Source organism: Carlito syrichta, unplaced genomic scaffold, assembly GCF_000164805.1.
Source record: "Carlito syrichta isolate Samal-C Ts95f unplaced genomic scaffold, Tarsius_syrichta-2.0.1 Scaffold304646, whole genome shotgun sequence".
In the NCBI taxonomy this organism is placed as follows: domain Eukaryota; kingdom Metazoa; phylum Chordata; class Mammalia; order Primates; family Tarsiidae; genus Carlito; species Carlito syrichta.
In genome coordinates, this window is record NW_007248742.1 from 625,491 (window position 1) to 651,561 (window position 26,071).

General features: G+C 33.8%; 1 protein-coding gene across 1 annotated transcript; it reads right to left on the reverse strand.

Moving 5' to 3' along the window:
- Nucleotides 1-187: 187 nt before the first annotated feature.
- CALB1 (calbindin 1) lies at nt 188-25,710 on the reverse strand. Its single transcript, XM_008060560.1, has 11 exons — nt 25,460-25,710; nt 24,875-24,951; nt 20,863-20,937; nt 11,161-11,244; nt 11,005-11,061; nt 7,846-7,923; nt 5,434-5,489; nt 5,303-5,342; nt 5,122-5,175; nt 2,220-2,291; nt 188-1,877 (listed from the first exon to the last, which is right to left on the reverse strand). Exons 1-11 carry the CDS (start codon nt 25,536-25,538, stop codon nt 1,764-1,766), a joined length of 786 nt encoding a protein of 261 aa, XP_008058751.1. The 5' UTR covers nt 25,539-25,710; the 3' UTR covers nt 188-1,763.
- Nucleotides 25,711-26,071: the final 361 nt, after the last annotated feature.

Below are 26,071 nucleotides of genomic sequence, written 5' to 3' on the forward strand. Positions count from 1 at the left end.
TGGGGGGGGATGTTTGGACAACATCATTGATTTTCAGATGGATTTCTGAGGGTCCCCAGGAGTCTGGGTGGGATGTATTGGGACCATCTGAGGGATAGGCCTAGATACAGGGTTTACAGCACCCAAGCTCCCCTTCAGCCTGAGAGATTGTCAGCTGACATTTTGAAGAAGGAACAAATACAAAAAGTTAAGGTTATTTTCTTCTTTATTTATTCTTAGTATTTAAATTCAGTCTAATGTCGGTGCTTCCATTTACACCCTAAAGGCAAAGCCAATCTAACACTCACTTACATCATTCGACAAATTTTAGTTTTTGGCAGAACTCTCTTCTGTGTATTCTTGAGGGAAAGAAATAGCTCACATTTTTGTTATTTTTATGACTTCAGAAAATAAGTGTTGAATTTATAGAATGGGGACATTCAAGCTGGCTCAGAACCATCATTAACTCTTAGGTAGTAACTGTGAATTTCACACAGACACATCTCTCATAGCTCCCTGATTCACAATCAAAGAATCCAAAATCACCAACCATGACAAGTCAACCCTAACCAGTATAGGATATTCTAGCTACAAATATGTGAAATTGTGACTTAGATGTGTGTTAAAGAATGTTTTAGAATCTTTCTATATAAGATAAATGATTAGCATTTCTCTTCAGATGTTATTTTTAACTCAATTGAAACTATTTGCAGATAGAAATAGAACTATTTTGATTGCTGATCTCAATATGAAATATAGAATCCACAGAATACACAAAAGTATTGATGATGCAACATTCAATCATCAGGATGCTATGAATTTTACATTAAAATTTAATTATGTAGTAAAAAATAGAATTATAGCTAGAAAAAAATATTTTCAGAGGCAGCACATAATCTCGGTGGAAATGAACAGTTCTACATAGAAAGAAAATCCAGGAAGTATGCAAACTAGACACCAGGGTATGCAGTATATTAAATTTAATCAGAGATTACACAGAATATGACATAAAACAGCAGCTTACTAGAATAGTTATAATCTGCAACATGTGAAAACAGTTTAGAAAATGGATCTAGGTCATATTCTCTGACAGTAGGCTTGTTGGAAATACAGGCATAGAATCAGACAAATTTGTGTGTCATCTGGTGCTCTCCTCCCTTGTCAACAAATCAACTTGAACCAATAGTTTTATATGGATTCAAGCAATAGACATTTTGTTGATTAATAAACTAAATTTTCTCTAGTGAGACTGTTAACTTCATAAAGCCACAATTAAATATTTATTGTTATTTTGGTGAGTATTTTAGAGGCAAAAGCATGTTCTTCCTAATAGTTGGAAATATAGCTCGGAAAGACTGTGGGACAGTCCTGTGATTGTCTAAAATAAGAATGCTTGGCTTGTCATGTATAATTCTCTTAATCAGTGACAAATATGCATTTATAAATCAGAGACTAGAATTTCAGAGATTAATCCTGATGGAATTTTTAGGGAAATCTTGTCCAACTATATTTATAGAAGAAGCAAGACTATGCTGTTTTTTTTTAAGTTGGATGGACTTACTGGTCTAAGCATAAACTTTCTCCTTTTCAATCATGTAGTTACAAAAACTGTACATTACAAACAGTGTAGAAACAAGATGAGAAGAATGAACCACACAACCTGGATAAGTATCTATATGCAGTTAAATTTACAGATATAAAAGAAAATACAGCCTACTCCCTTATAGTGCACAGTTACATTTTAGATACAATGTATCACTAGCAAGTGGCTGTAGACACCAACTCTAGTTGTCCCCAGCACAGAGAATAAGAGCAAGATCTGTTCGGTACAGCTTCCCTCCATCCGACAAAGCCATTATGCTCTTCTTGTATGTTGGAATGTTATTAATATCCAGTTCCTGCATAGAACATAAATGGCATTGTAATCTAGTTAAATATGGAAGTTAATTAAGCACTGTCAAGTGATAAAATGTGAGACAAAAACTGCTTGTTACATCAATCCATTAACAAAAGAGCTAGATTAAATTCTTACACAGATGTGAATAATCATAAGGTTGTTTTAAAAATCTATTTATCACAGTTACACTGATTTAGGCCATAACTAAATCGAGTTAAGAATTGAAATCTATTTCTGCTCCTATATAAATTTTTAAAGTAGGTTTCCAAAATGGATATGCAGTTGTTTCTAGTTGGATCCATAAAGTCTGCTTGAGAAGTAAGTGGCATTGTAACTAAATTACCTGTTTATTTTTCTCACACAGATCCTTCAGTAGAGCATCTAGTTCATTTTCATCTATGTATCCATTGCCATCCTGGTGGAGAAATAAAACAGTACACAACTAACTCCATCCACAGTAACAGAGAATGAATTAAAATGGAAATAATTGGAGTCCTCAGAAAATCTCCCAATTGCATACTTGGCAGATATTCTAATCTATTATGTCAGGCCTTCAACATTTTTAGCTATTCTAAAGTTGCAAAATATTAAAGGTCTGAGTTGCCTTTCATTCAACACATTGCGTTTGTAAAATACTTAGAACTTTTCAAAGTACTTTCACATTTAGTATTTCACTTTTTGTTATCAACATCATGTCCTGTTGAAGTTAGTAGTTATAAGTATGTACACAGGACAAATGAAAACTCTGAGGCTGGGGGAAGATATGTGGCATCATGTCACACCATGTGGTGGCAGAGTTCTACGTGAGCCCAGAGATTCAGGAATAAAAAATTAGATGACAAACTTTCCTCACACACACACACACACACACACACACACTGATGTTACCATCCACTAGGTGGGAGAACTTTGCTGAATATTTTCACCCAGCCTAATCCTCATTAAACCTAGCAATGTGGGTGTTATTATCTCTTGTTTACAAATGAAAAAATTGAGACTCAGAGGAGTTTGGTATTTGTTCAAAACTTCACAACAAGGTTTGTGTAATTTGGGACATACCATATTACTTTTTCTATGAAAATAATAAGTTGGTAGTATAATTTTAATAGTTCTTTTTTCCCCAAATTCTTCTCAAGAATCAAATTACAGATAAGAATGAAATTTTAAGGCATCAAAATAGGAAAGGAAGAAGTTAAATTGTCCCTGTTTGCAGATATAATGATTTTCATATATAGAAAACTCTAAAGACTCCACAAAAAAGTTAGAATTAATTTAAAAATTCTATAAAGTTTAAGAATACAAAATTAACATACAGTAACCAATTATTATTACAAATTATCTAAAAAGGAAATTTTAAAATCCCTTTACACTGGCATCAAAAAGAAAGAAATACTTGGAAATAAACTTAACTGAGGTAAAAGACTAAAACACCAAAAAATTTGAAACACTGATGAAAGAAGTTAACAAAGACACAAGCAAATTAAAAGGTATCCTGTGTTTGTGGATTAGAAGGGTTAATATAGTTAAAATGTCCATACTACTCAAAGAAATCTACAAATTCAATGCAATACCTTTCAAAATTCCAATGGCATTTTAAGAAAACATTCTGAAATTTATATGGAACCACAAAAGACCTCACATAGCCAAAACCAGGACAACAAATCTGGAGACATTACACTTTTTAATTTCAACATATATTATAAAGCTACAGTGATTAAAACAGTATAGTATTGGCATAAAGACAGACACATAGACTAATGGAACAGAATGGAGAACCCAGAAATCAGTCCGCATGTATATAGTCAACTGATCTTTGAAAAGGGTACCAAGTGGAAGGCTGAGGCGGAAGGATCGCTGGAGCCCAGCAGGTCGAGGCTGCGGTGGCTGGGAGTGGCCACTGCACTCCATCCAGGCTGGGCGATGGAGTAAGACTCCAACTCAAAAGAAAAAAAAAGAAAGAAAGAAAGAAAGAAAAGGGTGCCAAGGACACAAAATGGGACAAGGATAATTTCTTCAACAAATGGTGTTTGGTAAACTATATAGCCACATGTAAAAGAATGAAATGAGAGCCTGTCTTATACCATATAAAAAAATCAACTCAATACGTATTAAAGATTTAAATGTAAGGTTGGAAAATATAAAACTTCTAGAAGCAACCATTTGGAAACATTAAATGACATTGGTCTTAGCAGTAATTTCATGGATATAAAGTCACAAGCAATGGCACCAGAAGCAAAAGTAGGTAAGTGGAACAACATTAAACTAAAATGCTTCTGCACAGCAAAGGAAAACAATCAACAGAGTAAAAAAGCAGCCTATAGAATAGAATAATATATTTGCAAAGCACATATTACAAAGGAGTGAATTCCCAAAATATATAAAGAATTCCTATAACTGAATAGCAAAAAAAAATCTTATTAAAATTTGGGTTAACTATTTGAATAGACATTTCTCCAAAGAAGACATACAGTCGAAGGTATATGAAAAAATGCTCAATATCACTAATCATCAGAGAAATGCAAATTTAAATCATAATGAAACATCAACTCACAATAGTCAGAATGCTATTATCAAAAAGATGAAATATAAATATTGATGAGAAATGTAGAGGAATTGGAGTCCTTTTTCACTGTTGGTGGAAATATAAAATGGTACAGACACCATGAAAAACAGTATGAAGAGTCCTCAAGAAATTAAAAATAGAACCATATATGATCCAGCAATTCCACTTCTGGTTATTCACCCAAAATATTTGAAATCAGGATCTTGACGATATTAGTACTCCAATGTTCATTGCACCATTATTCACAAAAGCTAAGATGTGAAAACAACCTAAATGTTCATATGAAATATTATCAGCTTTAAATAAGAGGGAAATCCTACCAAATGTAACAACATTGATGAACCGTGAGGACATTATATCAAGTGAAATAAGCCAGCACAGAAGGACAAATATGTATGATTCCACTTATATGAGGTATCTAAAATAGTTTAACTCATGAAAACAGAGAGTTGAATGGTTGTTGTGAGAGCTAGAGGTGGGGAAATGGGGAGTCACTAATCCAAGGGCATAGAGTCTCAATGATACAAGATGAATACATTCTAAAGATCTGCTGTATCACATTGTCTCTATAGTCAACAATGCTATATTTTACACTTAAAAATTGCTAAAAGGGTAGATCTCATGTTAAGTGTTCTTATCACAATAAAAAGGAAAGAAAGAAAAAATAGAATGAACTCTTTACCTGATCATATAGCTCAAAAGCCTTGTTGAACTCTTTTCCACACATTTTGATTCCCTGAAGACATAGAAGAGCACAAACGTTAAAATGCTACTACTATATTTCAGTATGCTTCCCTTGATAAATCTCCCTCATTCTAACTTTTTAGGAAAATATCACTTAAGACAGAAAAAATGTTAAATACCTGAAATTTAAGAAGAAAATTCTCCTGTACTGGTAGTAACCTTTTGAGAGGAAAACATTATTTCATTACATTACATTTTTTTGAAAAGGACCAGCTTAATATAAGAACATTCTTATGGTTTCTAAACTCACCTGGCCATCTCAGTTAATTCCAGCTTCCCATCATTATTTGAATCAAATAGTTTCAGCTGAAAGACAGAATGTCATTATTCCAGTCACTTGAATGATTTATTGCACAGAGATGTTTAAAATAAAGCTGCTTGAGTTATCAATTACTTATATACACAGTAAAAATTTAGAAACTAGTATTTTTTAAAAAAAACGTTTAATGCAGATTTTCAATTTTATAATTGTGTAAGCTGCCAGAGTTTATCAGATCAGTATAAAATAGTCAAACAGCAATAATGGTCTTAGCTAGACTTCTGGAATATTATCATTCATTTTAATTGCAAATATGTTTGTATGTATATTGAGATGTGGGAAGGATAGTATCTGGCAATGTATGGCACTTCTAAAGTCTTTCCAAACAATGATATGAAAATAATATTTAATATGTTTCATTCACTTAGTGTATAAAATAGTACATACAGAAGCAGTAGACATAACAAATTCTTAGAAAATATAAAATTTGACTATTGTGAATTGTATTTTCTATTGGGTATTAAATACTCAATAAAGCTTCCCAACTCCCCGTTGCACTTACATGTACATTATATACCAAGACACTTCCAGACATAAACACACTCACACTCATGCTTGAGAAGGATTTGTGTTTCTGGAAAGTAGCAACTATTGCTATAATATGTTATAAAAGTACATATGATCTATAAATATATTAAATATATATACTAAACAAATACTAAATATGTTTTAAAAAAAGCATAATTTTTGTTTTTGAAGAAAGGAATGCAGCCAGGGTGATAATGAATACAACAGTTTTGGTGAGGTCTTTTTTAGGAGGAAAGGAAAGGCATTTTATGGTTTGAAATGTTCTAGGAATCTTGTAGGAGGTAGATTTTTCAGAGTCCTCTACTGACACAGCATTTGATAATCCATTGACCATAAATTCAAAAATTGTCACACTATCTACCAAGATGTTGGACAGTTAGATCACACAGTTTAGTGCCCATGGGGAGATATTTCCCTATATATATATTTAAATTTTAATTAGTTCTTGGTTAATTTGCTTCCTGGATTTGAACTGGTTTATGACATTTAATCAGATATGTCAGGCCAATCCCAACAGGGGGAAACTCCCATCTGAGTGGTTTTTGAAAGGCTGCTTCAAACTTCCACCTGGAAAAGGAGTCTTTTCTTAAAATAGGCATCCCTTAAGATTGGAACAAAATAGAAAATTAATAAATGTAGGCTATTGTCCATTTCCAAAAGTTATTCAGAGCTTAGATCTGCCCACTGTGACATACAGCAAGAAAGTCTCCTCATTTATCTATTATTATAAATGGAAATGTAATGAATTAAAGATCATCATGACAACCTTTTTGTTGTTTTGATATGAAAGATTAGTTCCACTTTATAATAAATAACACTGTTTTGTGATTAAGGCAATAGTGAAATTTTAGTATTTTTTTTCCAGATATAAGTAAGCCGAGAGAATGAAAGTAAACATCAGTTACATCAAATATAATCTAAATCTTTTAAAAATTGTTTTACAGGGTATATAAAAAGTCTAACTTCATCAATCTTAAGTAACATAACAGCTTTTATAACATACAGCTGTTTATGGTTTGTTTACTTAAGTCCATAGGGTGAGAATTCACAGTACTTTCACAGTACTAAAAGTATGTATCTCCTGGTAGTGCTAATAATGCAATGAGTCAAAATAAGCAAACATCACCCACATGAAACAAACTAACTTCATGGACATGAATTTATTTTATTTGGAATCTCATTAATTTATTTGCTTATTTTCCCCTGATACATTAAGCCAATGTGTGAAGCAGTTTCCTTGTCAATATTCTATAATAGATATTGGTTATAATATTTACCATAACATCAGAGTCTGGGTATGTTAAGGTTTCCTCATCCATAGCACCAATAAAATACCTCCATATAACAAAAATCAAAAGAAAGGCGACCCATTTTAGATAACTTAATAAAATAACTAAAAGGTCTCTTTAAATTCTAACAAAGTCTATGACCAAGCTGTGATAAAAATGGATTCAGAACCTCTATAAGTGTTTTTGATTATATAATTTATATATATATAATATAACATATAGGTATAAGTTATATAATTTAGTGATATAATTACACTGGCTTTGTGAGAACATCTTTTGATAGGTAAAAACTATATAGCTCTACAAGAAAAGAAATGCTCATATGTTAAGCCTTAAAGCCAATGTATACAGCACTCAGCATCACAAGCTATAAGCATCCATATTTCATTTTTCAAATGAAATGATACTTATGTGTATGTGATGCCTACATCACAGTTTATTTCATTCTGTGTAGTCTTAGGAATTAGCAAAAACACAGTACTATTTAATGATTTTTTGGTTTTAATCTTTTCAAGGTCAATCTTACCATTAGGTCTGTATACTCGGCTAATTTTGTGTCATCAACAACCTTGTTTGCTTTTTCTAACAGGTCCTTTAGAAAGTTCTGTTAAAACAAAGAACACTTAGATAAATTTCATCAATAATTATAATTTATTTCTATTTCAGCATGCCTTGAAACAGAACATACTAGGAAGGCAAAGAAAGTCTTTTTTTGAGGATAGAAGTAGGTGAGGAGAGAAAATAGAAGACAGACTAAACCAGGTGGTCCTCTTGGCCCTCCAGCAATGAAACCACCTTTAACAGGTACAATATCTGCTTTTTGCTGAGACCTGATCAGTTGTAGTCTGTCCTATACCATGAATATATTATTTCAATTAAATGAGTATCTGGATTGTGCATTGTGTGAGAATCTAAATAAAAATTTTTAAAACCAGCTAGCCCAATGACTGCATTTCTACTTACTGATGTCTTCACAAATATTCATGAGACTCTTCTGCAAGAAATATAAGGGCCTTTCTCTATATCTTTGAAACATGTTTGAAAAATTATCAGTAAACTAGATGGAGATCTACATCTAATTTCAAGTGTGTTTCCTGCCCTCACAGTCTGTATTTACAATATCAGTTTATAGCCAGTATGAAGCTCATTTCTCCAGAGGGCCAGTTGGTTAGTTATTGACTTGGCCCAGTCCAGAGCACTTTAGTTAAAATGTTTCAGCTGACTGCTCAAATTAAGACAGTTGGCCACAGATGATGTCACTGAATCCTTGAAGAATATATGAATCATATTAAAATAGAGATTAATGTGGGAAGAATGAAAAAAGATGATTATTAACTTGACAGTTGGAGCTTAGAAGTGAGTTAAATTTTTTTAACAGACATAAATCAAATAAAAACTTTACAATGGCTTGCCATATAAATGACAGTGTAAGCACTTAAGTATATAATAGTCTTTTATTTTCTCTAGTCCTGTTCATTTGCAACTCCTTTATTTTCTCAGCAAATGAATTAATGCAATTATGAAAACTTGAGCAGACACTGTGCCCAGATATTATTGAAGGATTAGATTTCTTTGGTTTGGCAGTGGTTTATTGCCCTCCCAAATGTACTAGTTCTTCTGGGCTGATTTGACATCAATTTTTTCAAGGAAGGAGACCTTTTTCTCCAAACATTCCACTTCAAATTCAAAGTAAAGCATGGAAAATTCAGAGCTATCTGGAGTTATCTGTTGGGGATGAATTTTATTTTTGAGCCTTATGAGGCTTTTGTCAGAGATTAATTGGGTTAAAAAGCCTCATCAGAGACTAAAATGGTGGTCACAAAAATAGCCTGGGAGAAACTTTGGGACGCTGAGATTCAAAGTCGTGTCTGAGAGCAAGTGATGTTTTACTCTATTACGATCTTAAAATTAGCTTTCTTGAAAGATCCATTAAAAAAAGAATGCCAACTTATCTTCAAGATTCCCCAGGGAAGAAGACTTCTATTTAGAATCTCTTTCTGAGAATAAAATTTAGAACAAAGAAGGAGACTTTGAGAATATTTTGAGGTCAGTTTTGGAAATGAGCTAAGATTTTCATTATGAACTTGAAATGGTGTCTAAAGTATTATTTTTGGTTCAATAGAATAAAAACGTAATAGCTTAACTGTCACCTTGTGGGTTGCTGAGCTGCAAGTTTGTAAAAGGCATTGTTTTTGGTGACTTCACATTAAAAATGTTTACATTTTCAAGACTGCAGTTGAATATGTTTTAGCAATTTTGCAGTGGTGCATATTTCCCTGCTCCATCTCTAAAGTTGTATGCTACTTGAGCAATGTTCAACTATGACTAGGAAACTTTGATATTAATATTCCTCCACATAGTAACAGAAGAGGTAGCTATTAAATGAAGCCTGAAAGCATGTGGTGTTGGGGGAGGGGAAGAGGAGACAGTATTAGCATTATTAGATATTCTAGGTCCAAATCTAGATTATCTTCCTAGGCAATTGTATAATCTTGAACAATCATCTAATCTCCATGTATTTCAGTCTTCTCTGTTTGTATACTGGGTGTAATAATAGCTGCCTTGCACATTTTCTGTGAGGATTTAAATGTTGAAATATATTTCAAGCACCTGGTACTCCACCTGCCATATAATAGGTACTAAGTAAATATTAGATCACTTCTCCTTTAATCACTCTATATTCTGAAGATAAAGAAAATAGAGTCTTTCAGACTGAGATGTCTTGGGGTCAGCTTGAGGAAATGAGATAAAGGATACTTCCTTGTTTCTGAAAGACTAGTAAATTGGGTTCATGAATAATATAATTTATTATGTCTTGCATGTAACAAAATCTTTCACGTGCAATATCTTACTTGAGTTTCACAATAAATCTGAGAGGAACATTTTATTACCCTCATTTGAAAAAGGAAAATATAAGAACAATATAGTGGTTGGCATGAGGTAAAACTTGATTTCAGATCTCTGCCCTTTCCTTTATATTCTCCTCTGTGAGACATGAATTGAGAAATTAATTTTCGAAGTTGCAGTTTTTCAAAAGCTTAACTATATAAAATTTTTTTTGTTACTGTTGTTGTTGAAAAGAAGTTAAGTTGTACAGAAATTCTAGGTGCCTTAGAGGCAAATTAGTTTGGATTTAAACATGGCAGCTGTGTCTTATTTCTGTGTAGTTTTCAGTATATCACTTAACTTCTCTCAATTCTTTTCCTTACTGGGGCAGTACTAATCTTATAGCACTCATGCAAAGATTAAATAAGAAAATGTGTGTAAAGTAGTTGACATACAGTAGTTATCCAATATTTTTTTCTTTTTGTTTCTTTAGTAAGGAAATCTATTTATGTAGGTGCTTATTTTGTTAAAATATCATTTCATTTTTAAAAAATAAAATAGATGGCTTATTTTGGCTTGTGTATAATTCTGTTTTTCTGTGTGTCTGTCTTATACAACAATTTGTATACACCACAGCAAATGCTAATTTCTTGTATTGTTGAACAGAATTTCAAGAAGCAGTTGAAGTATCTTTTTTTGATATGGCACTTCATTAATGATGTGGAAGAGTGGATGAAAAATATGCCATTGCTCAACATTGGTTTCTTTTGTGGAGAGGTTTTTAAAACTGCTATAAAGTCTTTAATAATCCATAATTGTATTTGAAAGAAAAACACAGCACACATTTTTATTTGCTTACCTTAAGCTCTTCAGTTTCTATGAAGCCACTGTGGTCAGTATCATACTTTCTCCATGTCTGTAAGTAATTTTGGATAAGGAAAACACATTTTGAATTTAAAAAGGCAACAATTTTCATACTTTTAGCAGCTTTCTTAAAGTGACAGCTTTCTTATACCTTCATGAATTCCTCACAGGATTTCAGCTGCTGGCATCGGAAGAGCAGCAGGAAATTCTCTTCCGTGGGTAATACATGAGCCAACTGGAAAAGATTTAAACAGAGAGAAATGTTCTTGAAAGGAGCTTGAAAACAAGTCTCTGCCATTACCTGCTGCTTCGATTTTCTTCAACATATTCCCTCAGAGCAGTTTTAGAGTCTAGAAAAAGTAGAAGAGGAAAAATATTAGCGTTGACTTTCCCTTTCTGGTACTTTGCTCCTACAAAGTGCCATGGTTTTTCCAAAGCTTGTGTGCCCTTGCCTGCTTGATTCTCTGGTTAGTGGCCACAGCAGGCTTGTGCTCAGATGGGACCAGTATGGCCACTCCTCGTTTGCTGGATACGCAACCCGGTGGTTTGAACCTTTCATGAGTTCTGTGCCACATACGAGGCCTAGCACCTCTCAGGGTCTGCTAAAGGCACACATGGGGATCATACATTTCATGAAATGAAAGAAACTGTGAGAAACATAAATGTAGGGTGAAAAAGGAAGGAAGAAAAATGCCTTTCCAAACCTGAGGAGAAAGCCTACTATGAGATACAAGGGAAGATAAACAGAAGACAATTTTAAGGCAGTGGAAAATGAATTTTCCATGAACAGTGGGAAAGTAAATAGCAATAGGAAAAGTCAGTTTTCAAATTGTTAGTTTCTACTGGGCATCCATTGCTTGAATTCAGCATTTAGGTTTATTTTTTGACCTCTGCTGCATGCTTCTATGACATTTCCCCTTGGATCTCATTTCATAACTTCAATACTTCTCTTTTTTTGGGAATAAAAAGGGTTCCAGATCCCATTTTATAGCTAACATAATCTATCTCTTGCATGCAGAGGAGGAGGGAGTTGGGTTGACAGCCCTACAGCAGACGTGAGATGTATTTCTGGCTTAGCTGCTAATCAGCTGTGGTCCCCAAAAACCTCACATCATTTTTGGACCACAGTATCCTCTTCACCAAAACAATAACTTGAAACAGAAACCAGTGTCTCTTTAATGCATTGGGTTCAAAACACCTTCTGTTGGAATCAGTGCATTTTCATCATTAAAGTATGAACCTACAAATACAATATTTCATTTGATTTCCAGGAGTTGATTAATTCCCTGAAGGATAGGCATTGACCCTCATCCTTGGATTTTAGTCCAAAAGTCTATAGTCTAGACCAACATTAAGGTCAGTATAAGTTCTAAAAGTTCTACCAAGTTATCATACCTTTTTTATTTTAAAAAAGTCATCCTTTTAGGTTCATTAAAATTTAATATAAAATGTATCATTCTACCTTATATGCAAGCAATCTCATCTTTCTTATGCCTGTATAATATGTTCTTTAGATTATCTTGTTTTTAGATCTTTGAAATAATATAACAAGTTAAAAGTGTTCAGTTGACAGGCACTACATGTGGGAGTGAGATTAAAGGAAAGAGCCAAACGTCTTATCAGGATGTTTAATATGACCCAATCAAAAAATTTTTTTAATTTATTTTGGAACAAAGGTGACTAGTGTAGGTAGATAATAATATAACTAAAGTGTGAAAATAGCAGTTTAGAATTTGGCAGTAATTAAAATGAAATCAGCTTTGGGTACTTAAACACATTTGCATCATTGCAGTGTGTGTGTGTGAGTGAGTGAGAGAGAGAGAGAGAGAGAGAGAGAGAGATTGTATGTGTGTGTGTTGGTATTATCCAGGTCTCTTATTAAACTCAGGATGCACTTCTGTGACCTTTGTATTCTTTGAATTCTTGAGTCATATAATTTTTTACCTTACAAATAAAGTCATTTAACTTAATTTAAAGCCCAAATTTTTCAGTTGAGGGTGTTAGAAACCAAAAAGGTTGAATGACTTGATCCGATGACTGGCAGACTTTGAAAATTACTTTAATTTGATGATTATTAATAAATTAAATTAGCAACATGTTTACTGAAGACAGTAGTAGAATTATTTGGTTGCTTTATTTACTCTTGGACTGGAAATAATGCATTTGTTAGTGATTTTTACATGTGACATCCAGATAGCCTGAACATGATTGTCTGTTTCCACTCACTGAAAATTAAAACATCATCTTCTCTATAGAGATTCTTTTCTTCATCATTTGTGAATGGGCTGCTAGTGGACAGTAGCTATAAATGACTTTTTTTACTAAAGTAGTCAGTGATTAGGTAAATCAGGCCAAGAAAGTGGGTATTCACACAAAGCTAAGTGGGGAAGAGGTAGAGAGAAGGGCAGTGGGTCAGCTAGGCTGGGAGAGGGTCTCTGGAGGAGTGAGAAGCAACCATGCCCCACAAGTCTTTTGTTGAGCCTCAACTAGCCTGTAATAATTCATTCCTGAGGGAGTTCTGGAGAATATTTCTTTGAGGACTTTAAAAGAGATGAGGCAGGGAGAAGGAATACATGAGGAGAGGGAAGGAACAAAAATGGAAGACCAAAAAAAAAAAAAAACACACATTAAAGAGGAAGAAAATATGGCAGAGGCAGACTTTTTAAGGAATGCATTGAGCAATGAAACTGGATGTTAAGTATACATTTTGGAATGTTCTGTGTGATACCAAATGTCTGCCTTTGGTATATCATGGTTTTACATTAACATAGACATTCATTTAGGAAATGGAAAATAGCCAATACCAACACTTTCTTTTTTTGTTGGTATATAACTTGTCAGATACTACTTCTTAAGTTTTTGGTGACCCTTCCCCTAGAACATTCATTGCAAGAAGGCAGAAACTATTTCTTGTTCATATCCTCTCAATGTCCTGCATGATGCCAGCATGCTATGTGCATGAAATAAATGCTTGGGGGTTGGTTAATAACTTTACTTCATTAAAAATGCCTACTTAACATAATTTCAATTTTAAAAATATCTTCATTGTAATTTTTCATTTTGTTTGAATTTTTACAATTAATGTGTGTTGCTTTGAAGAAAAAATAATTTTTCTTTAAAAAAACTGTATTTATCTAAGTGTACTGAATACATACAAATGAAAAAATAAACTAGTAAGCAATGACTGAATATAAAATTAAGGAAATTTAGTCACCTTTGTTCTATAAATTAAAGTTCATATAATTCAAAGGTCAGAGATCTTTAGAGTGTCAAATGTAGAGATGATAAAACTATTCTTCATGTCTATTGTAAATATATATTTCTTTGTACATACTGCTTTGGTCTTATATGTACTTCAGTTATTTTAAAAGTACATTTTACATCTATGTGTGACGTAGTCAATCTGTTTTAATTTCATTGAACTGTCACACTAACATGGTATCATTCTATTTTATAAATGTTAGAAATTAGTCTTGAACATGTAAAAGTTTATTGTAAGGTAAATGAATCATTTAAAAAAAGCATTCATTTGTGTTGGCTAGGATATAGTTACAGTGAACGTAAAGAAATCTTTCTTAAGGTATATTTCACAATGTGGTGGTCGTGTGTTGTCTGTGGGTCCTTTCGTCAGTGCATGTGAATCAATATTCACATTTCAGAGCTGGGCACAGTAATTCTCCAGCTGTAGCCTCTACTACCATGTATACAATGTGTCAAGGGTCTTTTATAGAAGGACTTAAGTAGAATTTCTTTATTTTCAGATTTCCTGAGCTCCTGCTGTCCATAGAAGTATTGGTGATTATTGGTGATTCCTTATTCTTTGGACTGTCTGCCCGCTCTTTTGTGAATTCTCAAAATCTTCGTATAATTAGAGAAGAGAGTAAAGAATATCAAGGGGATGAGTGAAAGGCAGATAGTTGTGGCCACAGCAAAATCCCTCAAAGCTTCACTTATGAGAACTGGTTGCTTCTCACTGAGAGCAGAGGGTAAAACCTTTCTACTTGTCTGTCTTCCCTATTGGTCTATTTGCTCCTTGAAGATAGAGTCTGTGTCTTATTTGCTGTTTCTTTGGCCAGCAAATGCACAAATTTTAGTAAATACTTTATTGAAGCAATGAATGAAAGCGATTACTATTTGTCTTAAGTCAGCATAGGCAGTGAACAAGTGGAAACAAAATTCCTCTGGAGGTAATCTAAACACCTAATTACTGAGTTGTGTATAGAAGTTGGGGTAGATACTGCCTTCCGGTGCTGGAAGTGTCGTTGTGGCCTCAGTTGTCAGGATTACCTGGGCTAAAGAAAGTTGTGTTCCCAAGGAGGCTGCATCCTGTGACGGATCCACATGGGAATATAAAGGCCTAGTCCTCTCACTGGAAGCTCGGGAAATCTCTGAAACCCTGGTCTCTTCACTTCCATTCCACAGGTATTGATCCCAAGAGCACTTCCTAGCAGACCTCCTTGTTGCTGTCATTGCTGCTCTTTCACTCAGATCTGCTTTCCAGGGAACTCTAGACATAATGGGTTTATCTATCTATCTATCTATCTATCTATCTATCTATCTATCTATCTATCTATCTATCTATCTAGAGACAGGGTCTTGCTCTATCTATCTATCTATCTATCTATCTATCTATCTATCTATCTATCTATCTATCTGTCTAGAGACAGGGTTTTGCTCTGTTACCCAGGCTGTAGGGTTGTGGTGCAACCATAGTTTACAGTAGCCTTGAACTCCTGGGATCAAGCAGGTAACTGAGACTACAGATACATGCTATCACACTTGGCTATTAAAAAAAATTTTTTTTGGTAGAGATTGGAGGAGGGTGGTCTCACCGTGTTGCCCAGGGTGGTCTCGAACTCCTGGCCTCAAGTGATCCTTCCACCTCAGTCTCCCAAAGTGCTGGAATCATAGGCATGAGCTACCGCGCCTGGCCTGTGGAAGTTTTTACAACTCTTTTCTTTCTAGCATAAAATGGAGCCTTTGCCTTATGTTTGGAGTAGGCTGAAATCTCTTGCTATAGCTCATTTTCCTACTAAATACTAGGCACTGTGCTGGTTACTGAGGACTCACAGTAACTGCTAATGTGAAGCTTAAAGGAAGGCAGATAATTTCAAACAATTTTTTTTCCTGACAATTTTAAAGCCGTAGATAAATACAGCGATAAAGCTAAGTAGTAAGTGTGAGGAGAGTATACATGAAGGGCAACTTCATTAGAGATATAAATGATGAGATAGATACTTTAAAGCCCACATGAGGCAGAATTCCTAACTGTTAAAGACAACCAAGGCAGATGTTAACATTCTTGAATGCATATTAGCCAAACATTCACTTTTTTCATTTGAGAGCCAGAGAAACATTTTCTCTAGCCAATGAGAAGTAAATTCAGGAAATGTGGAAGTCAAATAATGTCAAAAGTTTAAGGCTGTTTGAGCTTAATAATTTGAATTTGACAAATTATATAAGAAGTAAACAAAAAGGCTTGACATTTAGAAGGATGGTGTAGATTTCCCAAGAAGTTATTTCTATATTTGATAATAATAGTAAATGCATTTGTTGAGTTTTTACAGGGTATCAAGGCTTATCCATTTATTTGGCATGTATTGTCTCATTTGATATTGATACTCATAATAAGCTTATGAAGTTAAAACATTGTCATCCCTGAGGAAACAGAGGCTCAGAGAAGGCAAATGGCCTGCTTTCACATAGATTTCCCAAGAAGTTATTTCTATATTTGATAATAATAGTAAATGCATTTGTTGAGTTTTTACAGGGTATCAAGGCTTATCCACTTATTTGGCATGTATTATCTCATTTGATATTGATACTCATAATAAGCTTATGAAGTTAAAACATTGTCATCCCTGTTTACAGTCGAGGAAACAGGCTCAGAGAAGTCAAATGGCCTGCTTTCACATAGATTGTAGTTTGACACAGATTTGAAAGCAGGCAGTCTGAATTTATTGGTTTTCATTATTCTCCATTTAAAATTTCAATCAAAAAGTTATCTTAATAAATCATTTTTAAAAATCTGCCCAGAGTGAATTTTATAATCAAATTTCATTGTCAGTCATTTCCCCAAATTCTTAGTTGGAAAAGTATTCTGCCATGAAAAATTATATTCACAATGGCTCAATTCACAGACTCAAATCCCACTGAAAAGAAGGAAAGACTTGAGAAAGCACTTGCTTCCCTGGGAGGGTTGTTACAGTTTTAGGATTAAAATAGCTTTTAGATCTATTTTTCAGTGAATGCACTGACCTAGACAGATAGAAACAATAAGACTGGAGAGGATGGTAGGTTCTCATACATTGCCCAAGGGGTCAGGTAAAAAGCCTGTAGATTTGACATCCAGCTAGGAAACTTATTTATACTTCATGTGAGCACCAGGGAAGAAAATTTCATTATCTGCTAAATCATTCATTCTTTCTTTTAAATTATTTTAATTGGCCTGTTTTTGCAATAGAGCTGTTAGTCTGAATAGATTCAGAACATTTTTGACCTTCATGATATTTGTTAAATTACCTCAGAATTTCAATGCTCCTGTTTTGAGTTTGGATTAACAATCTCTTCATTACTAAACTATATTTGTGTGATTTAAAAAATTAATTTAGATATACGAAATTAGAAGGCTCAGAAAGAAGCATATCTGTGTGTTACTTTCCTTTACATGTTTCTAGGTAGGAAGTGCATGCAGTTGGGAAGTATCAGTCAACTTTATCAGGTCAGAACTTTGAAAATTAATCACTATATTTTCCAGCCTTTTCAATGACATGCTTCAGAGACAAACCAGTTTGGCCTGTTCTATCAGGCAAACATGGATACCATTTGGTTTACTTTGATTAGATTTTTAATGAGTATGACTATTAAGTGGGCATAAAATACAGGTAAATACAAGCTTTTTCTTTTGAACATCAAAGTTAAGGAATGCTTGATGTTAGTAGGTAGATTGTTATAAATGTTAGAAAATATGGGATTTTGCCTTCCTTTATAGCTGGCTGGGATTTGTGTACTTTTGTCATATTATTCTTAGGATTTCTAAGCAAGTGATGTCATATGTCAAATTGTGAAAAGAAAAGATTAACTTCATTTAATATGATTTTCTAGTTGAGCACATTTAAGTTCAGGCTTTTCCCACTGTCCTTTTCCCCATTTTCTGCATGTAATCTGTAACTTTCCATTTCTACTTAACAATTATTTTCAGAAGTTCTCTTTCCTTCACTCCTACTTAACCATCATAGACTGAATCAACACGCATATGAACTACTGAAGCAATCTCCTTCCTGTTCTCCCATTCTCTAATTCTCTTCCCCTCCCCCACTCTCATGTCTTGGCTGAAAACTGATAACTTAGATTAATAAAAAGAGTTCTGGAATTAGAGTCAGATCTAGGTCTGTACATAGATTTTTGTCACTCCCTGCCAATAGGATTTTGGACATATCATTCAACATTTCTGGGCTTCGGTTTTTTTCCTACTTATAAAATGAAGAATTGTGGTTAGTTCTTTCCAAAGGTCTCATCTAACAAAAAAGTTCCATGTCCCAGAACACTAAAATCTAACCAGTTTTTATGTGTCTTGCTTCTCTTCCTTAAACTCTTTCTGCTAGAGCTAACCTGAAAAGTTCTCAAGTTATGTTTCAAGTGCTTTGGCCAAATCACTTCTCTAAACAATAATTTGTGCATCTCTCCTCAACCTGGTTAAACGTAGAACTTGCCATAAGTAATCAACCAACTGAAGCTTGAAAATCTTTACTTTTAATGCAAAAAATGCACAGATTATTTATTATTTTAAAAAAAGAGGTAGTTAAGGGGAACATGACTGAATTCTGAATGTTACATCATTTATTTCTTGCTTTTTCTTTGACCTAAGGCAGATTCTATTGTATTGAAGTCCGGGTTCCCTAGCCATAAAATAGATCATCATTTTATATTTAGACTTACTTAATTTTATTTTTATAAGGATCAAATGAGATAACATATTTGAAAGCACTTTATAAATTGTATAATGCTATATGAATGTAAATTCTTTTTCTTATTATTATTACTATAAAGTTCCCCAGCTCTTTGTTTCAGCCTTCATTACCTTTTTCATCCTCTTCTGTTACACAAAAAACTTTTTCTTTCCTGTAACAGTTTCTATCTAAAACTCCTGGGAAAATTTCTTTCATCGAATCTCCAAGAAAATACATCTGCTAAGTGACGTTTAACCTCTTATTCAAATTAGATCTCAAATAGTAATCATAAATAATTATCATATATAATAAATATATAATAATCATATATAATAAAAGCTGGAGAATGAAAACATGTCCATCCATTTTGTCCTTTTAAAAGTAAAAAATCCATGTGAATCAGATCTCTGCATTTTACTGTACAACCTAGTATCACTGAATAAATGAAATAGAATAAATAGTTGAACCCATTGGAGTCCTTCAAGTTAAAATACATTAAATATAAGATGATAGACTTTCTTTTACTAGAATTATAAAGAATGCCAAATGCAGAAATGGCCAATCTATAATTTCGCTGATGTCATATTTTCAAACTAGTTTTGAATAATTAGATTTACCTCATCTAATTTCTGTTAATTTAAAAGTTATTTTCTTATCCTTGGTGATTTCATATCTTGATTAGTTGGCCTCTAAGTCAATCTGTATGTCCCATTACTATTATCTATTTATATAATAATGAGTTACACATAGGTAAAGGGGAAAGTGTATACTCCAGGGAAAAAACTTAATTACAAAGATAATAATAGTATGTCCTCCCTTAACTCTATTTGTAGTAGCTATTTAATCTAAGTGTATTTCACATTGGCATCACAAGTGTCCTGTAAGATCAATTATTTGAAAACCAGGTTAGTTCTCTGAGTCAAAGGCAAATTATGACTAAATGTTGTTAAGAGCCATAATACTTTAGAATACTTTACAATTTAATACACCGAGAACATTATATGAAGAACATCATTATGCTTGTGGTTTCGCATATTTAAAAATATAGCTATTAATTTTTCCGTAAAAAAGTCTTTCATCCAATTTTTCTAATAGGTTGTAGAGATAAAGAAAGAAGACGAGATACAAGAGTCTAGAAACATTGAAGTTAAAGGAAGCTATAGCTCTTCCATAAATCTGAGAAGGCAGAAGAATTGATGCATAATCAAAGTTTTGCTTCCTTGATTTACAGACAGAAATAAGTTATCCTTAATAAGAAAGTCATTGTCAAAAGATAAGACTTGACACCCACTGTTTTAACTTTCAGAGACTCATAAGAAATCTTCTCCTATAACAGATCATAAAATATTCACTCACTTTAGTGAAATTCTCGTGTTTTTACTAAGGTCAAGTGTCAATCTAAAATTGAATTTCAGAAACCAGGATGAAGCTTTTTTTTGCCATGAAAAAATAAGGGCTACAAATATTTCATAGGGACTGCAAATATTTTAAAAGAGAAGTCTGCATCGTTAAATGACAAGAAACACCAATGAATCATGTACTTGGACATTTTATTGACGTGAGGCTGGGTAATGTAAGGTATGGATATTCATCCAGAAGTCAGTTATTCCTCTAACTGCACCTGTGCCAGCAAACAGCTGCATAAACATAGGCAAACCATTGCATTTCTCTGGGGTCTCAATTTTCTAGTGCATTAAATGTAGGCTCTGCGTTAGGCAAACTCCTAGGTCTTTTTCATTTCTAAACATTTTGTGGTTTTATATTTCTTTACGGAAGATAACATATTAGGGAGATAAGTTAAGCCTTTCTGAATGGGTCTTAACATATCATGATTGACTTGGATAAAACTTCAGAAGTGAAGCTTATTTATTAAAATTAAATCAGAAAAATGCAACTTTTCTTACCTCCACAATTCCTATTTTTCCATCATCTCTCTGCCCATACTGATCCACAAAAGTTTTCATTTCAGGTGATAACTCCTAAAATTATATAAAGCAGATAAGACGTTTGTAAAATGAAACAAAACAAAACAAAAACCAAAAAAACCAAAACCCAATTATGTTTGTGCTGGTTTACTTTAAAGAAAAACCCAAATGGAAAACATTTAGAATTTGCATACTGATTAAATACTTTTATAAAAATTAAAGGCATTACTGATGCACAGTATCTATTAGTTCCAAACGAAAGAGTTATAATTATGATTATCATTTTTTAATCAATCACTATGATTTATCTTCTATTATTAGTTTTGAGATTATGTTAGCTTTTGAAAGTGTAATCAGAATCATTTCATTCACAACTTTTAGTGAATTTAAATATAATAATCACTGTTAATATACTTTAAATGGGATTAGAGTACAGAGACTACCTATGGGGCACAATGTTCAAATGTATATATTTGTGCCCCACAAATATATATATTTATATGTGCTATAAAAATATATATAACTATATATATAAAGTATATATATACTTTAAACATTGCTTGTTTTGCTAAATATTATTTTATATTGCTGCATTATCTTGTGCTATAACATTTTTCTATTTCTAATGTAACATTTTATCCATAGAAGGTAGTAATATGTGTTTTAAGTTTGGACAAGCAAAAGATGTAAATGTTTAAGAGTCACTCACTTTGTAAGCAAAGATTGTTTCCCGTATGAAAAAGGCATTAATTAATTAAATAAATTAAAAATTAAATAGATTAGAGATCTGTGAACTATAAACTAGTGATTTGAACATACAACTGGTATTCAGGAAGTTTAAATTTTACCCTTGGGTCTCCAACATAGTCCATTTAAAATAGCCCTGTTGCATTAACTGAAGCCTGTTTAAAATAGGTCAGCCCTTACTAATGTCCTAGTCTATGTCCTTGGGAAAGCAAATTAAGGTCTCAATTTTTTATCATAACTAACGAGATGGTGGTATTTTCTACCATACTAGTTTGCTTTAGGAATAGGTAAGTTAATATAATTTAAGGGTTATTTTGAGGCTAAATATCACTACTACTAATATTTACAAAATCTTTTGGAACCAATGTAAATATCTTTAATAGAACTAAGGCAAAACATAGTAACAGAACAATTTAATTGTATTTTAGTTTTTTAAAACAACTTTTTCCACTATGCATAAATTGCAATTTGTATTTATAAAATTTTGTAACATTGTAAAAAAAATGAAAGTGTCTACATCATGGCAATACTGGGAATATTGGTCCCTATATTTTTTATATATACCTTAAGTAAACAAAAGACACAGCATTTGCATTTAAATCTTAAAACAGTGTAATACCGCTTGCTTAACTAGCAGACTTGACAGTTTGTGAACTTTCTGACAATTGCATCCAAATCTATTTTTTAAACAGTGCAAAATATATAATTATTATTATCAATTAAAATTTTATAAAAAAGAATGCAAAGTTTAAGACTAAGTACGATGTTTAGTGTAAAAGGGTAGATTCTGGGAATATATTGCATTGTTATATTTCATTTATGTTATATTTACTTGATAAACTTTTTGAAATTTAATGTTATTATTATGAAAAACCAAACAATGTTTTCATTAATGCAATAAAATCTGTTATCCTATGACTGGAAATGCAAAGAAATCTGGCTTATAACATCAATCTTTGTGCTCTAAAAAAGAGAAGAAAGATATAAAAGTAGGCTTACTGCCATAAGGTAGATAGTATAGTGAAACGTGTCCAGTATATGCACCTCTCAATCTAGTTCTTGATTTAGATTTTAAGTATCTAAAGTCTATGCACACAATCCAGAAAAATACTCAAGAGTTAAGATATTAAGCAACTTGATATGATCATACACCTTCATTCAAATTTAGTATTATTGGATTATAGTCTAATAATTGGAGCTTCAAATATTCCAAAACTGAACCCTAATCAGTAGAAAAAAAAAAAAATTAAGCTCTAAAATTCCAGAATGAAGTCATTGATTACAAAAAAGATAAAATATTAAAATGGGAGGGGGAAAAGAAAAATACTAAAAAAATATAGAGTTCATGAATATCTAAATTTTCAATATGAAAATAAAGCTCAATATGAAAATATATCTCTGTAACAAATTAAAATAAACTGATTTGCTGCTGGAAGCATCTTCTAAGGTTTTAATTCTAAATTTCATAGAAAGTAAGAATTTTCCAACCATATATTTTTAATATATTGTTTTAAATGAGGAAGAAAATTGTTTTTTGTTTTTGTTTTATTCGTCAAAGATAATAGATATAAAGTTATAATGATAATATTCCATAAATGTATTTACATGACAGTACAAAGATGGGATAGAGTGATGAGTATATAAAACATAGATTCCATTCTGCTATATTTTTAGATTCATATAATATCAAATCTGGGTAAAGCAATTCCTAAAGCACAAGATGGCTTAAAATCAATTTGGTCAATGATTTTAGCAACTGATAGTTCTGTAATGCATTATAATACATTAAAAGCACTCTGATATTCTTTTGAATATGTTGTATAGAAATGTGTATATATACAATTTTCCATTTAGATTCAAAAATGATAAACTTTTATTAAATTTTATACATATCACTCAATATTAGTGGTGTGATCTGCTATATGATATATACAGGTATATGTACATCATGGGTAATGTAACACTTCTTTCTAAAAGTCAAAAAGGCCAAAGACCATTAACATTGTACTAGTCCAAATCCAGCACTGCCTTCTGAAAGGCAGTCTTACATAAACCTCAATAGAGTAGTAAAATTCTTAACCTATTTTTCTCTATACAACCATCTCATCCATTTTTAAAAGCTGGTTATATTTTATTCTTATGCTGATAACATCTTTTATTAACAGGCTAATTTATGCCCAATGAAAATTATTTATAATTAATAAGAATTGTCATTTGTTTAATTAACTAACAGCTGAAATCACAAACATGGTTTATTTTCAAAACACCTTTCATTGCTTCCCATGTGTATCACTTTGCTTTTTTTTACAATACATAACATTTTTAACATTTTTTAACTTTTTGATTTTTTAACTTTTGGGTTTGCCCCTTCAGCAAAAATGAAGATCTTTTCTTGATAAATTCTTGCTCACTATTATGTTGTGAGTTGGGCAACTATCCCTCAGTGAGGAGGGTCAAGACGGGATGTTTTCTCATCCCAGCGACATCATCACAACAATAATTGGCGATAGAATAAGAGATCCATAATCTGCAGATCTGTTTCTTGACCACCAAGGGGCAGAAATGTATTTCTACCCCTTTACTTCTCACACAGTAAAACAGAAGTTAAAATTTACCTTATGGAACTCAATGGTAGAGGTGGTGAACTGTTAAAGGATTTCACACACCCACACTTTCTTTTTAAGAGCTATTAAAGCAAGTTCTAGTATAGAATGTTTATGTTGTAAAGCTCCGCTTTCAGATTATAACGTTTTTCCCTTTAGGAAATCTCTGTCTCCTTCTCCCTCTCCCTCTTTCTCTCCTTCTCCCTCTCCCTCTCATTCTCTCTTCCCCCTTCTTCCCTCTCCCTCTTCCTCTCACCTCCCTTCCCCCTCCTTCCCTCTCCCTCTCATCTCCCTTCCCCTTCCTTTCCTCTCCCTCTTCCTCTCATCTCCCTTCCCCCTCCTTCCCTCTCCCTCTCATCTCCCTTCCCCCTCCTTCCCTCTCCCTCTTCCTCTCATCTTCCACCCCCCACCTTGTCTCTCTCCCCCCCCCCTCTCGCTCTCTCGCTCTTTCGCTCTCTCTTTCCACCTTTTCCTTTCTCCCTGCGCAATATGGAAAGGTGTTCTCCCTCTGGCCTTTCTCAATCAAGAACATTTACCTTTCTCCAGGAAGAACTTGACCTTGCTAATTTTCAATGAAAACACAATAATATTTTTATTTGGGGGTTGAAGGTCTTTTTTCTCCCTCACAAACTTGAACCTACCAATCCAGCCTTCTTTCGCGCCTGCTGGAGCTCCTGGATCAAGTTCTGCAGCTCCTTTCCTTCCAGGTAACCACTTCCTGCAAAGACAAAGAGGCACCCAGGTGTCAGATATCTCATTTCGAGCGTCTTCCCGGTTCACTTTCCAAGACAGTTATCTTTCTAGCGACCCGAGAGGCTCTCTTGCCTGGATATTTGATTAACCAACAAAGGGCACGGACGCGGCGGCGCTCCTCTCCAGGGGTGCCAAACTTTAGATCCACTGAGGACAAAGGAGGGTGGCTGGAGTGCTGAGCGCAGCCATAGAAACTTTGGGGAGCAAGGCCCCCCAATCCCTGCGCTCCCTTTCCTTCTATCACTACCGTTCCTGGAAAGACAAAAGTTTAAGGTTTGGGGATGACATGGAGGCAATATAAACTTTCAGGGTGACGGTTCGGCAGCCAGTAGGGGAGATATGAGTCAGAAAGGGAAAGAAGTAAAGGTTAGAAAGGAGAAATAATGGGGTCAGAAGGCTCAGGGGAGGGCAAAGAACGGGAAAGGGCATGGAAAGGGGTCTTGAAACAGTTAAAAGAGAGAGAAGATAATCACCATCAGCGTCGAAATGCAGCCAGATCTCGAAAAACTGTGAGGCTGTGATCAGGGATGATTGCAGATGGGATTCTGCCATTGTACAGCGGGGTGTGTGTCTGGGCGTGTAGATGTGTCGGTACGAGAGCGGGGTGAGCGAGAACACCAGCGTGCGCGCGGGTCTGGGCTGCGGAGCGAGACCTGGGCGCGGGCGCTGCAAACGCTGTCCTCGGTGCTGATCTGCTCGCGCGCTCCTCCGGAGTTCTCTCCCTGCACCCCGCACCCAGTTCTCAGTATTTATCCTGACGGCCCCAAGCCGGGCCACGCCTCCTCCAGCCTCCCATCCCTCACTCCCCGCCTCTTGCTCTCACCAACCACCTTCCCCTCCCTTCCAGTTTTCTCCTCTCTTCGTAGGAAAGCTAGCTGGAGCACGAGTTTTGACGTGTAGGAAGCAGCAGGTGGTGGGAGATCCTTCTGCGCCCACATTCTCCTAGTCCAGGAAAAGTCTTATTCCTAATGTTATAGTAAAGCTGCTGCTATAATATATATAATTAATAATATATAATTATGTGTGTGATTTTTTTCAAGACTTTTCAGTATTTGAACAAAATCTGATTTTTTATTTGTTTAATG